Source organism: Pezoporus wallicus, unplaced genomic scaffold (assembly GCF_028554395.1).
Source record: "Pezoporus wallicus isolate ANWC-B61680 ecotype Strahan unplaced genomic scaffold, APGP_CSIRO_Pwel_v1 contig_10769, whole genome shotgun sequence".
Classification (NCBI taxonomy): Eukaryota; Metazoa; Chordata; class Aves; order Psittaciformes; family Psittacidae; genus Pezoporus; species Pezoporus wallicus.
In genome coordinates this window covers 8,374-21,257 of record NW_026635715.1, presented here as the reverse complement: position 1 = coordinate 21,257, position 12,884 = coordinate 8,374, and the positions used below count along the sequence as shown (strand labels likewise).

Here is a 12,884-nt window from a genome sequence, read left to right as displayed (position 1 = left end):
GGCTCCATACAAGAGCCAGTGTCCCAGGAAGGGATGCAGCCTTCCCCTCCAGCATCCCACCATGATCCAGGCTATGGGGTTGATAGAGAGGGCAGGCCTCCTACCCCAGCTTGGAAGAAATAAGGGGTGAATGGTAACAGCCAACATCTTGGGACAGCCTGGGATTCCAGGCCCTCACCATCCCCTCTCAATGGGGACATTCAGGCCACAAGTTCAGCCTGCTCTTTTCCAGGCTTTCATAAGAACAGGAGCTATTGGAGTTGGTGGGGATGGGGAGGGGAGAAGCAGTCCCAGAGGTACCCAGGAGACGGAGCTCCATCAGCCCAGGTGACACAAAGACATCCAAGTGCCCCCCCTGGCTGCACCATGGCATTAATCCTGCCCAGCAGCACCCACCCCATCACAACCCACCCTTAAATCCCATTCCCCCAACACTCACAGCATGGATAATTCAGGAGCAAAATATCATCCAAGCCAAGATAACCCCTGCGCTCGCTGGAGACCACGGCTTCAAAGAGGACCTGCGGCACCAAACACAGGGGTCACCCATTGCCGGGGTGGGGTCCAGGTGATGCAAAATTGGGGTTTGCTGGGGCTCACCTGGTATTCATTGGGCCAGAACAAGCTGACAGCCAGCTCTGCCTGGTGCCACTGCCGCCCATGGGAGCCGGAGGCATTCCAGACCGCGCTGCCCACCGGGCCCCCCGTCACCCGCACATAGGCGTTGAGGGTGCCGGGGCTGTGGCCGTCCCGGCTGTACATGAAGTAGCTGAACTGGAGGCAGTGGGTGTCATTCTCGCTCAGCGCCTGGAAAAGCAGGTGAGCTTTCTGGCCCGGGGCGTGCTGCGAGGAGTTCACCATCAGGTAGGAGCCTGTGGTGGGAGGGAGAAGAGGGGAGAGCATGGAGTAGTCCCCATTCTGCATCTCCTGAGCTTTGCCAGCAGGGATGGAGAAGGTGGAGGATGCAGGACTGCAAAGATGCGCAGGACTCGGCTGCAATGCTCGGGTCCCACTGGGTACCGGTCCATGCAGAACAAGAACAAGGGACCGGGATGGAGTCAGTGTCGGATGCTTATTTGGGCAGCAGCACCACACCAAACCAGGAGCTGACCACCCGGATGAGGAGGGAAGAATCAGACCCACTGCCTCCAGGATAAGAAGCTGGGGTCGGTAGGAGCTTCGATGCCACTAGAGCCCCTCTGTCTGCTTTCCTTTAATGCTCACAGCTTCGGCTGCGTCAACACTCCGGTCCCCAGCCGGGCCCCAGCTGTTTCATTTCCATTCCCATTGCCTCGTATCATTTACCACGCAGTTGTCGCCGAGTTTAAACTGTGCTCAGCAGGCGCTCGCAGGGAGGGGATTGCACTCATCGGCTTGACAAGCAGCAGCACCAGGGCTCTCCGGGATACCAGCTCCCCACCACCAGCAGCCCCTGGTACCCCACCTCCCGTCACCCAAAACCACCAGCAACAAGTCCAGGAGTCACGGTGCTGCCGTGCTGAAAATCCCAAAGGCAGCATCCTTCCTGCCCTGCATCCTCCATCCCAAGCAGGGCAGAGGCACGATAGCGATGCAGGAATCCCAGTTCATTGTGGCAGCCCCCAACATGGCAATGGGGCCAGGATACAGGGCAGACAGGAAGCTGCTCCGTCAAACCCCTCCCATCACCAAAGGCAAGGGGATTATTAATAACTCTTCCATTTTAATAATGGCAGAAACTGTAAGTAACAAAGCTGGGCCATTTATTCAAGTCTACCATTGTTTTCCTGACAGTAGAAGCTTCATTATTAATAGCTTTCACCACCAGTTAATTTAAACTAATCCAAGCACCTTCCTCCTTCGGCTCCCAGTGAGCAACACCAAGAAAAACCTAATAAAGGTGACGGGGAATCATAGGGAGCATCCATCCATCCCCTCACATAACTGGGACCTACATCTGGGGTGACCCCAGAATGCCTGTGGGGACCCTGAAACACCAAGGGGGGGGGGCACAGCATCAGCTGGGGAGACAAAGTGCCCAGCACTGTACCACAGCGCATCTTCGAGTGCATCCTTCAGGGATGGGAGCTGGAGCAGGGGGAAGAGCTCCCCAAAAAAAGGAACATTTTCACCCGATGCTGATCCATGCAGCCCGAAGACCAAAATAAAGAGACCAAGACTAAAATTAAACCCCTGATGAGCTATTTGAGAAGACTGAGAATGTTCTTTAAGGTCAGCACAGGCACACACGGCTGGCAATCCATACAGACATCGCGCAGCTGGCAGGGCTTCCCCACACTGTTTCCCCCCTTACTTTTCTTCCCAGTGTTGCTGCATTGGATAAAGCAGGATCCCACCACTTGCTTCTGTGCTAATTATATCCTCCTCTATCATAAACTGTTGCAGCTTCAAGCCAGGGTATGGGTTGGGGTTTTTACTGCAGGAGAAGCAGAGGTACCTGTGTTGAGGTGCTGCATCCTCCACAGGAGCATCCCATGGCTCAGACAAATCCTCCTCACAGAGAGGTGGCTGGGGATTCCAAACCCCACTGTCAGTCCCTGGGGTTGCTCCTGGTGCAGTGTGAGGGGGTTTGGTTGCTTTCTTTAATGCACCCCAATGAAATGGCAGCAGAGCCCTGCCTGGGTGCTCCCACCAGCAGCAATGGGGTGTCCTAGCCCTGCTGCAGCCCACAGCTATAGGGAGGACCAGGCAGGAACGCTCGCAGTCCCTAGCGGGTTGCTGCACAATCACTGCTGGGGCTGCTTCTGAGCCCTATCCCTACGCTGGCACTGCCAACAAAAACCTGCTCCACACATCATGATGGGGGAAAATCCTTTCCAAACCTCCCACGAAATGGGAGCTGTAGAAACAGCCCCAGGGCATTCCCCGCTTGAGACTTCCAGCCGAAGGATGGGATTCGGCACACATCAACCTGTGCTCAAATCCTTCCTCTGAGCCTCAATTTAAGCTCAGTTTGAATGCAGATGCAGGTGCAAGGGAGCTGTTGCCCCCCTGCATCCCCACAAAGAACAAGTCAGTCCCTCTGCATCCCCCCCAGCTCAGCTGCAGCAATGTGATTTAATGCAGTTTTCAGGTGTGCTTTTAGAGAAGAGCCCAAGTGCCCTGTGGAGAAAGAGAAAAGACTCCAAAGGCACTAAATAACATCTCAATCAAGCAAATGAAAAGAGAAACAAGTCCCAGTGTTGTTCCCTAAGGAAAAACCATCAATTTGCGATGCAGAAGTCGATGATGATGAGGGCTGAGCTGCAAAATAAGCCCGGGGGGGGCTGTGAACAGAAAGCCTGGTACCCCTCCCTGCACGTCCTCACACGGGGTCTCCAGCTGGATTTTCCCATTTGGGGGATCATCACCTCTTCCTTGGGATTCAAGTCAGGTCTTCGAGGAAAACCCCCAATAATCTTGGCCATGATAAGTGAGTTCCAAAGGATCTCATCTCCAGCTTCAGGCTCAAGCTGTGCTTGCCCCATCGCACTGCCCATCCCGAGGGTCCTGCCTGCATCCCTCTGGGAAAACCCCAAAGCAGGAAGAGGAGCCTGTCCCTGTCTCAACAAGTTCTTCCTCCTCCAAAACTACGGAGAGATAAGAACACAACTCCAAACAGTAACCCCTGTTGCCATTAGAAGCAGCAGCAGGCAGGACGACAGGCAGAGGGTGGCTCTGCCAGCCAAGGGGTACCAAGGGAGCAGGTCTGAGCCCTGCAGCATCTGCCTCCAGGCAATCCCAGTGGAAGATGAAGCCCAACAGTGCCTCCTCCTGTGCTGGCTTCTTCTCAGTGCGTCATGGGAATGGGGTACCCGCTTCCCACTTGTGCACCAAGCCCCATCTCCCAGGGGAGGCCCAGCACCAAGAGCCACAGACTGCAGTAACTCCCCTCCAGGAGCCAAGAATGAAGCTGAATTTGCCAAGGTTTTACAGGTTCTGTAGCAGGGGCTGGTTGGGAAGTGATGCTGGAACTATTGAAGGAATGACACCTCGGAGAGGATGGAGGGACAGCAGAGCTCACCAGGATGGGGACAATGGCTTGGTCACAGCCTCCACTGAGGCTTTTTGCCACTTTCTCCCAGCCCAAGCCATCTCCTATGAATTTCCACATGTGAATTCAACCAGCAGCAAGAGAAGGTTCCTGCACCTCCAGGGAAGAACCTGGAGCTCCTCAGAGCATCCTTGTCCTCCAAGGGACACTGCAGAGCTTCCACAAGGGTAGATATCGCATAGCCCCACGTCAACCCGAAGGTAGGTATGGATCAGCCTGGCACACAGAGGTGGTGCTTGGAGGAGAGCAGGAGCAAAAGGCACCCAAAGGACCCAAGGAGAGTTATTTTAGTGCAGATGCAGTGATGGTGCAGCCTCATTTGCCTGCTTTGCCTGGCTCCTTGCAGCTGCTCCTGGACAAAACAACAACTAAATCACTTCAAACAATGAAACCACCACAATTCCAACATGGGAGACACCCATCCATTGTCTATGGGTGTAAGAGAGACAAGTCCAGAAGGGAAGAAAAAGGGGTAAAAGCCCCATAACCAAAGAAGAAAGCAAAAAGCAAGAGGGATGGAAAGGTAGAGGCAGGTGGCCGGCAGCCAGCATCCGCTCCAATAAATCCTACGCTCCTTGAAACTGGCTGATCTCCAAGAAAAACTCATTTTAATCTGAGACCACGAGACTCCTTTGGAAAGTGCTCCCTGGAGAGGCCCAGGGATGTGAAATACTCCTCATCCACCAAGCTGCTGGGGGAGGACCAGCTTGAGATAAGGCTGCAGGAGCCTTTACCTGCACCGGGGTAAAGCTGCACCAAAACAGGGTTCCTGCACTGGGTGCCCCAGGACCAGGAGCAAACAGTCCCTACCTGGTAGCAGGGAGCTACGGGGATGAGCATCCCTTTGGGTGTCACTGTGAATCAGCATCAGGGATGGGTGCCCTTCCCCGGAGCTAGAGCCTGCAATGCTCCATGCTTCCAGCATCCAACCTGGGATGGTCGCATCCACGTCGAGTTAAACTGCATTCATTTCAACCCCCAAGACCACGGTCATTTCCTCATGCAGCCCCATTCCACCCAACCCTTCCATCCCCGAGGCTTTCAACACAGGCAGTTTGTTGTGATACTAAATTGCAGCTGAAAACCAAGCAGAAACCCCAATTAATTACACATTCCAGACTCTCCATCCCGAGCCACCTCAATCCTCAGCTCCGATTCCCTCCTCACAGCCCCGGAAAACCTCCCCCGGGACACACAGGAATTGGGATAGTTCCATTTAAAGCAATTATTGGGGAAAGCATCAAGAGAGGAGCAGTTCTAGAGGCAGAGTAAGGGCTGCTCCCCCTCACCCTGCACCAGCACAGGCAAGAAAGGGAAAGGCAATGGAAAGAGAAGGTAAAGGAAGAGGAAGGTTAGTGGAGGGGAAAAGCCAAATTAAGCCCTGGCATGAACAAGGCACAAGATAAACAGCTGGAGGCAGGTCGATGGAGCAGAAAAGAGTTTTCTATTAAGCAGTTAATGTTTTAATGAGGAAAAAAGTCGTTTCTCCTCTCAAGTTCCACACCAGCAATCCCCATCGTCAGCATGGGACCTGCTCGCCTGCAGGCTGGACAAGGAGCCGGGGCGCTGGGACCAGGCAGGAGACAGCAGACCCAGACTCAAGGAGCATCTCGAGCCCGGTGCATCCCTTAGAGCAAATGGGCATCAACTCAAGTGGGTCACAGTGAGGAGCTAAGAGTAAGCAAAGCCCCAGATGCCACCCAGGCACGATGCCCATACCATGGGAGAAAGGGAGCTCCCCCCCATGGCTCTGCTCCCCCAGCCTGCACCCAGAAATAACAAAATCTGGTTTAAAAGCAATGAGATTAAAAAGATAAAAGAAAAGGGTCCATTTGCATTTTCCTCCTTACAGCTCCTGAGCCTTCAGATGCCTCCAACTCGCAGCCACAGCCTTTCCCGCACTTGCAAAAGCCAGAAACACGTTTTTTCCTCTTTTCCACACCTCCAGAGATGGGAATCTCTCACGAGCCAGCAAAAGCAGCATGAGCCTCCAGAGCAGAGCTGCTCCAGCCCTCGCAGCATCTCCGTGGCCTCCTCTGGACTCGCTCCAACAGCTCCACGTCCCTCGTGCTGGGGCCCCCAGAGCTGAACCCAGTGCTCCAGGTACTGCCTGGTCCCTGCTGTGCTGTTACACCCCAGAAGCAGGGACCCACATTCCCTGTCCCCAAGGGCCACGCAGCATCCTGCTAAGGACTGACACAACTCATCACACCCTGCCCGCACAGCCGAGGACCAGTCAAGGGTAAAACACTGCAGGGATTAAACCAGGAGGAGCCATGGGGTCCTGCTCCGGGGTACAGGACCAAGGGGTGGGTTGGGGCACAGGTCCCCGAGGACATGGAGAGGGACCAGGACTCACCGTGGGGCAGGTCAGCCGTCAGATGTGGCACCATGTAGCTGCGGATGAGCTCCCACCCGAAGTCATCGTCCTCCCCTTGGCTGTACTCGCACTGGTTCAGGTCTCCGTCCTCCTCAAAGGTGCAGCCAGCTGCAGAGGGAGACACCATCAGCATCACTGAGACCCCACTGCATGGCTGGGCCCTCCCCAGAGCCCTGCTGGGATGTGTGCAGCAGCCCCCCCAAAACGCAGGGCATCCCTTTACATGCATCTGCAATGAGGTTATGGTCTGTCTGCTGCTAACCCCCCAGTTCTCCCATTCAGGTCCCCCCACCAGTGAAACGAGCTGGCCGGTCTCAATTCCCATGCTCAGCCATGGGAGCAGGATGCAGTTTCCTGCAGGGGCCAGCCACGGAACAAGGCATTTCTCCCAACAAACAGGGACTCGAGTGTGGCACAAGGATCTGTGGTTTCACCTTGAGCTCTTTGGGGGTCTGTCCATGGCCTGACACAACAACAGCAGCTCTCCAGCAGGACCTGCAGCAATCACAGCCCTACAAATGCCCCACTGAACCCCCCCCAGGCTGTGGGCTGGCGCTTCTGAGCCCTTCCATTTATCTAGCAGGGGGTTGGGTTTTATCTGCAAGGTGCTTGACTGAGCACTGAGAATGGGAATTAATGCCAAGAGGCCGTCGGTCCCCATGCGGAGCGAGGCGACGTGGAGACAGCACGCTGCGATGCCGACCAGCCGCTCATCCTGCATCCAGCCCCGTATCCCACATCCTTCTCCATCACCCCCCACGCTGCGCCCAGCCAGCTTTGCCATGGGGCCACTCGGGGCTGGGTCATTAACACTGACCTATTATTCCATTAAACCCACAGATTACAGGAGGAGCAGGGCACCAGCACTAATTCATACAAGCCCCTGGGCTGACGAGGGCAAGAAAGCCCTGAGCAAGCAGAACAAACAAAAGCAAACATCCCCCTAATGGGCCCGCATTGAAGCGGAGCAGGGCCAGGGGATTATTTCTTCTGTTTTTTTCCTGGTTTATCCCCAAATTACATCAGTAATTCCCCACCACCACCGGGGGATTTGCCAGTTAATGGCCCCACTGCCGTAGGCACCGCTTGTGTTTCCCCACGGTGGGGGATGCTCGGATGCGGATGCCTCATTTCTGCAAACACGAGGCCAAACACTGCAGAAAAACACTTGTAAAATGCCCAGAAAAGGATGATTCCCAACAATTTCACAAGTAAGAACGTATCTGGGGCTCTTTCCCCCCCTTTTACACTCATATTTTAATGCACAAGGGCACACTCCAGCTCCATCACCAAGTCCATCGAATGATTTGGGTCGGAAAGGACCTACAAAGTCATCAAGATTCCCCCCCCCCCAAAGTTGTTTTTCTTCTTCTTGGAAGCACAAGAAGCTTCCTTTTAACAAATTCTCTCCTATTCACATGCCTGGAGGCACCAAGACATCACAGCTTTCCTAAACTCCTTCCCGAAATGGAGCGTCTGCCCAGCCCACGTGCGGATGTGCCCCCGCACCGTCCCGAGACACTCCGGATTTGAGTCTGAAACTTGGCTCTGATTCCCAATGGGAGAAGGGGTGGGGGTAGGGGAAGCACAAATCTGTCAAAATTTTCCAGGAAGGAAAGGGAAGAAAATAAAAGAAATCCAAATAAAACAGTGTCAGGAACCAAGTGGTTTAGAGAGGAAAAAAACCCAAGTGTTTCTTTCCCAGTTCTGCTGAACTGGGATATTCTGGGAGGGAGGAATTCGTTCTTAGTGTTGGGGTTTTTGGTGTGAGAAACCAAAGTGGAGACAAACAGCGTTTCGGGCTAGCAGAGCCCCGTTTCCCAGGGAAAAGTGATTCCTCTGCCCCCAATAAACCATTCCCTGCCACTAATGGCATCAGGGGCAATGAAACCTCCTTCTCCTGGGCTGCATCTCCATCACCTGCATCCCGCTGCCACCCCCAGCACAGCCCCTGGCTCCATCCAGTCCCGTGCCTCAGTTTCCCCACTGCGACACCACTCCAAGGCTGGATCTTTGGCCACCTCCAAGATGATTCCCAGGCTCCAGAAGCTTAAAATGCAATTACATGGAGTAGATCTTTGGCTGATGGAGGCGCAGCTGGCCGAGCTGATCCATCTCCTTCCTCGGACAGGTTTATTGTTATGGCTTTTCCCAACGTGAGCCTTCCCCCCATCCGCACTGTGAAACGAAGGCAGCTCCACCTCACCAACAAATCTGGCTCTGATTTGTATACACCGGGGAAGAAATAAGCAGCATTTTGCAGAGCCTCAGTTTCCATGAGCTATGGGATGCTTTTGGCACCATCTCTCCCCATCCCAAGGGCAGGGCTGGGGGGAAGCTTGACCTCCAGCCCCTTCTCCTTCCCCATCACAAGATTAAGAGGGACATAAAGATTAACACTTGAGCAATTAAATGCCAGCACCCCAGCTCTAGAGGGGAATCAGAGGGGTTAAACCCAGAGCAGCTTTCAAAGTGTTTGCGACCTGCAACATCCATCTGCAGCAACGGGGATGCTTATACCCGTGCTAAGGGCTAATGGCAGCAGGATGGGCTCTGTGGCACTGCTCCTGGTCTGGATGTGCCCTAAAAATCACCAGGCAGAAACAAGGAGTCCCCAGTTCCCAGCCCCTGTGCTGGCTGGAGGCCAGGCTAACAGCAGCTCCGGGCAGTGTGATGAAGGCAGCGAGCGCAGGAGGTGCAATGTGAGCGCAAAGGCAGCTATAAATACTGCTGGGGGTGTGATGGTGTGCTCCCGGGGGGGTGATGCATCCGAGAGGATGCCTGAACACCCCAAAACACCTAAACCCAGAGCCTGCCCCAATGCATGACAAGCATCCTATGCTAAGGATGAGCTGGACCCCATTTAACACCCCCACTCCAAACCCCCTGTGGCACCTTGGCATGCCCAGGCAGAGGGGAGCAGAGGGATGAGCACTAACACAGGGGTTAAACACCAGATGGACCAATATTCCTTAGATAGAAAGTAAAAAGAGGTGGCTTGAGGGACTTGCCAGGGAAAGGGTTATCAGTGCTGCTCAGCATCCTCCCTGGTTACTGGTGCCACCCTGCATCCCTCCTGGGTACCACAGCAGCACCAAGCAAAGGGGAGCAGAGATGTGAGGCAATAATATGGGGGTTAAACAACAGATGGACCAATTTTTCTTTTAAAAGAACAAAAAAAGAAGAGGAGAGTTCATGCATTCACCAGGGATAAGGATACTGGTGCTGCTCAGCATCGCCTGGGTACCACTGCCACCCAGCATCCCCCTCCCTGGGGCTGGAGAGGAGGAAAACCAAGGAGAGGAGAGAAGGAATGAAGGATTCACAAAGAAGAGGGAGGAAAAGGAAGACCAAGCAACCAAGCACAATGGAGGGCATTTAATCAGATCTCCGTGGCCACTGAGGAATGTGGCTGCCTGCCCATCAGCCCGCCCCGTGCTCTTTCATCCACCGGGTCCACGCTCCTCTCACTTCAAAGTTAATTACGTACTTAAACCTTTTCTGTTTAACCTCCTGCACCGTGGGACATGCTCCAGGGGCTTCTCTTTGCTTTTACTGAGCAGCCTTGAAAAGGCTCCAGTGCTAAAGGGCGGCCTGACACCACCCACGATGGGCTCCTGCAAGAGTAATGACATTGCACCATTCAGAGCGTCATCTGATGGGGATGCTACAGCAGTAACATGTCCCAGAGCGGGAAGGCTTTATTAAGAAAGGGTTCATATCAAACTTTAGCAAGCATGGGCTCCCAAGAGCTAAGGCAGGCATCCAGGACACCCAGTCCATACGAAGCAAAGCCAATCAATGAGGAAAAGCCCGTTTTGCTCCCATCTTGGCTTAGCCAGGACTGGATTAGCCCCACGGTCATCCTTTGGGATGCAGCTTGGGGACACAAGCCCCTAGCACGCTGTGCCATGCAGGCACCGGCCAGGAAAGCTAACACAGGGGAGCTTTTAGAACCAGGATTCATTTTTCATCCCTGGCTTTTTTCCAGCAGCTCCTGCTCCCCCATCCCAGGTAATTATCAGGAGGAAATGAGGACCGGGGTACCCAGAGGGCACAACATGCATCACTCCAGCAGCCACACACCCCACACGGTGACACAGGGCTACAACCCATCACGTGAACACACTGTGATGGGGCAGGGGTGAGTCTCCCATACCCAGTTTTCCCAGGAGCAGGAGGCCACACAAAGTCACACAGCCCTGGACTGTCAAACCTAAGACCTCTCAATGCGCATCAGACGCTCTTTTCCTGCACCAAGGGATACATGCTTAATGCCACCGCTGCACGGAGGGAAACTGAGGCACAGAGGTGCTCTGGCAATGTCCCATAACACCAGCAGCCCGGCCTCATCGCCCAGGACAGCATCCCTTTGCTGGGATGCCTGCGAGATGCCATCCCTTTCCCAGCAGCCCAGTGGAGCCGAGCCAGCCTCCCACCTCCCAGATCCCGGCTGCTATTTAAAGGTGATTTCCTCAGCACACTCCTACGGGAAGGCGCCCTGGGAAGGAAACAGTGGGAGCTGCTTTCCTCCGGGCGCCAGCAGACACGGGGGATAGGGAACACATACTGCAAATGAGATTGACTTCTTATCCAGCAACATCTCGTACGTACCATACCACAGGCTCCCCGGTGAGGTTCTGAACGGATATGGGACCAAAAACCGCGTTCCTATCTGCACGGGGATCACGCTTCCCAAGGGAATGATGCTACAGGACTCACAGCACCAAGCAAACCAGGATGCAGACCGGGTCCTGCACTGCAGCATCGCCCGTCAATGCAGACCCCTCCACACTGGGCATCCCACCAGCTCCATGCCAAGCCCAAACGCGTTGGGATTTCAGTCTCATCAGTGGGAAAACCTCTTCCAGTCCAAGCAAGGAGGAGCTAAATCCCCCCTTAGCTGCACTCTGCGCACTCAAAGGGCAACAGGCACCTCAAAGTGGGTTTGTGCATCACACAGAGATTACAATGAACACCCTCCCTGAGTTCTCTGCTCCCCACTTCTATAAAATAGAAAGGTTTGAGGGGAAAAACACCAATTTCCTGACCCTGCCAAAAGCTGATTAGAAGAATATGGAAAGCAGCTCCATTAGAATGCTCACCAGTAGTTTGTTTTGCTTCTCCAAATCGTTTTAAATATTGCATTTAATAGAAAAATAATTTGCTCAGCTGTAAGAAACATCAATTTGCAACTTGAAGCCTCACATATTAGCCAAAAGAAGCTAATGTGTAAACATTAGCAGCTCCAATAGCACATGGGGTTTAGCCAATGCAATTCCAGGGAGAGAGCAGCCAGATATTAAGATGGAGGATTTGCATAATAAGTCACTTATGCCTGATAACCTCAGTGTTTGGAAAGCATGGGACAAGGAGAACAATATCCATCTACCAGCAGCTACAGAAGACATAAATCTCCCTCTTTTCCCCTGTTAAAGACTCTTTATGGTTTCTACCTGTAGATTCCCATGGAGGTGCTAAACGTCCTGCAGTGAGAACCCAGTCCCAGAAGCCTCCAAAGGACCTTTGGCATGGGGACAGAGGTGGAATTGGGAGATACGGATGCGTTACAGGCATTCCCAAGCCTGAGGGGAGCAAATATAAGCAGGAAAATACCAATCTTGAAGGGTTTGCAATGCCACGGGGCCAGCTTGCGCATGGGCAAGGACCAGGTGCACCACACATCCCTTACCATGAAGGTGCAACTAAAAGTAACGGGGGAATAACTGACCTTGCTTGCCAGAGTCCTTCCTTGGGGCACATCCAGCTGCAAAATGCAGCTCCCCTTCCCTCCCACCCCAAAGAGCAGCTCCCACAGGGATCAGCACAGTCGGGACCAGGCTGCTGCATCACCCCAATGATGCAGCCAGGCATCGCACACACACACACACCCCCCCCAGCTGTCCTGCAGTGATGCTGTGGGGCACAAGCCAAGAGGTTCCAGCCCCATGGCTGAGGTGGATACGTGCATTGAACACCACATCCAAGTGCTGTCCCTGCACAGCACCAGGATCTGGCCAGCGCTGGTCCCCTGGGAAGGACCAGCATCACTCCAGTGTTATTCACACCCGGGCCCTGCAGCACAGGAACCCCCTGGAGCTGCCTGGCCAGGAGGCCACTAACCTGCAACACAAGTGCTTTAATAATGAACCATCACTTAATTACCACCCTCAGGGCTGCCTCTTCGACTCCATACCAAGGAAAACAAGGCAGGCCTTTGGAAACCTCCATCCTGCTGCTATCGATCGATCGCTCACTGTGCAATTACAGCTCCTGGGCTATGCAGTGACCTGGCACCCTGGGAGGGAGAGGGTAAAAAAGGGGGGAAAACACTAAAAGAAATTAAAAAGAGGGGGAGGAAAGCTCATTCCTGTCCCCTGGCTCCTTTATTACCACGAGGTCCCCACGGCTATGCAGAAAGCTAACAACCATACATGCCTATGGACCCAGAGAGACCAGGACCGTGAGCCC

At 53.9% G+C, this 12,884-nt stretch overlaps 1 protein-coding gene across 1 annotated transcript in view; it reads right to left on the bottom strand.

Annotated features, from left to right (window-relative positions):
* The window catches only part of PTPRU (protein tyrosine phosphatase receptor type U), a gene marked incomplete at its 5' end in the record, with an annotated part of 42,801 nt that extends 34,122 nt beyond the window's left edge, over positions 1-8,679 (bottom strand). Inside the window, 4 exons of the mRNA XM_057397861.1 lie at positions 440-521; positions 601-872; positions 6,393-6,521; positions 8,479-8,679. Coding sequence (XP_057253844.1) covers positions 440-521; positions 601-872; positions 6,393-6,521; positions 8,479-8,679 — 684 coding nt within the window. The remainder of the gene's footprint in view (positions 1-439; positions 522-600; positions 873-6,392; positions 6,522-8,478) is intronic.
* Positions 8,680-12,884: the final 4,205 nt, after the last annotated feature.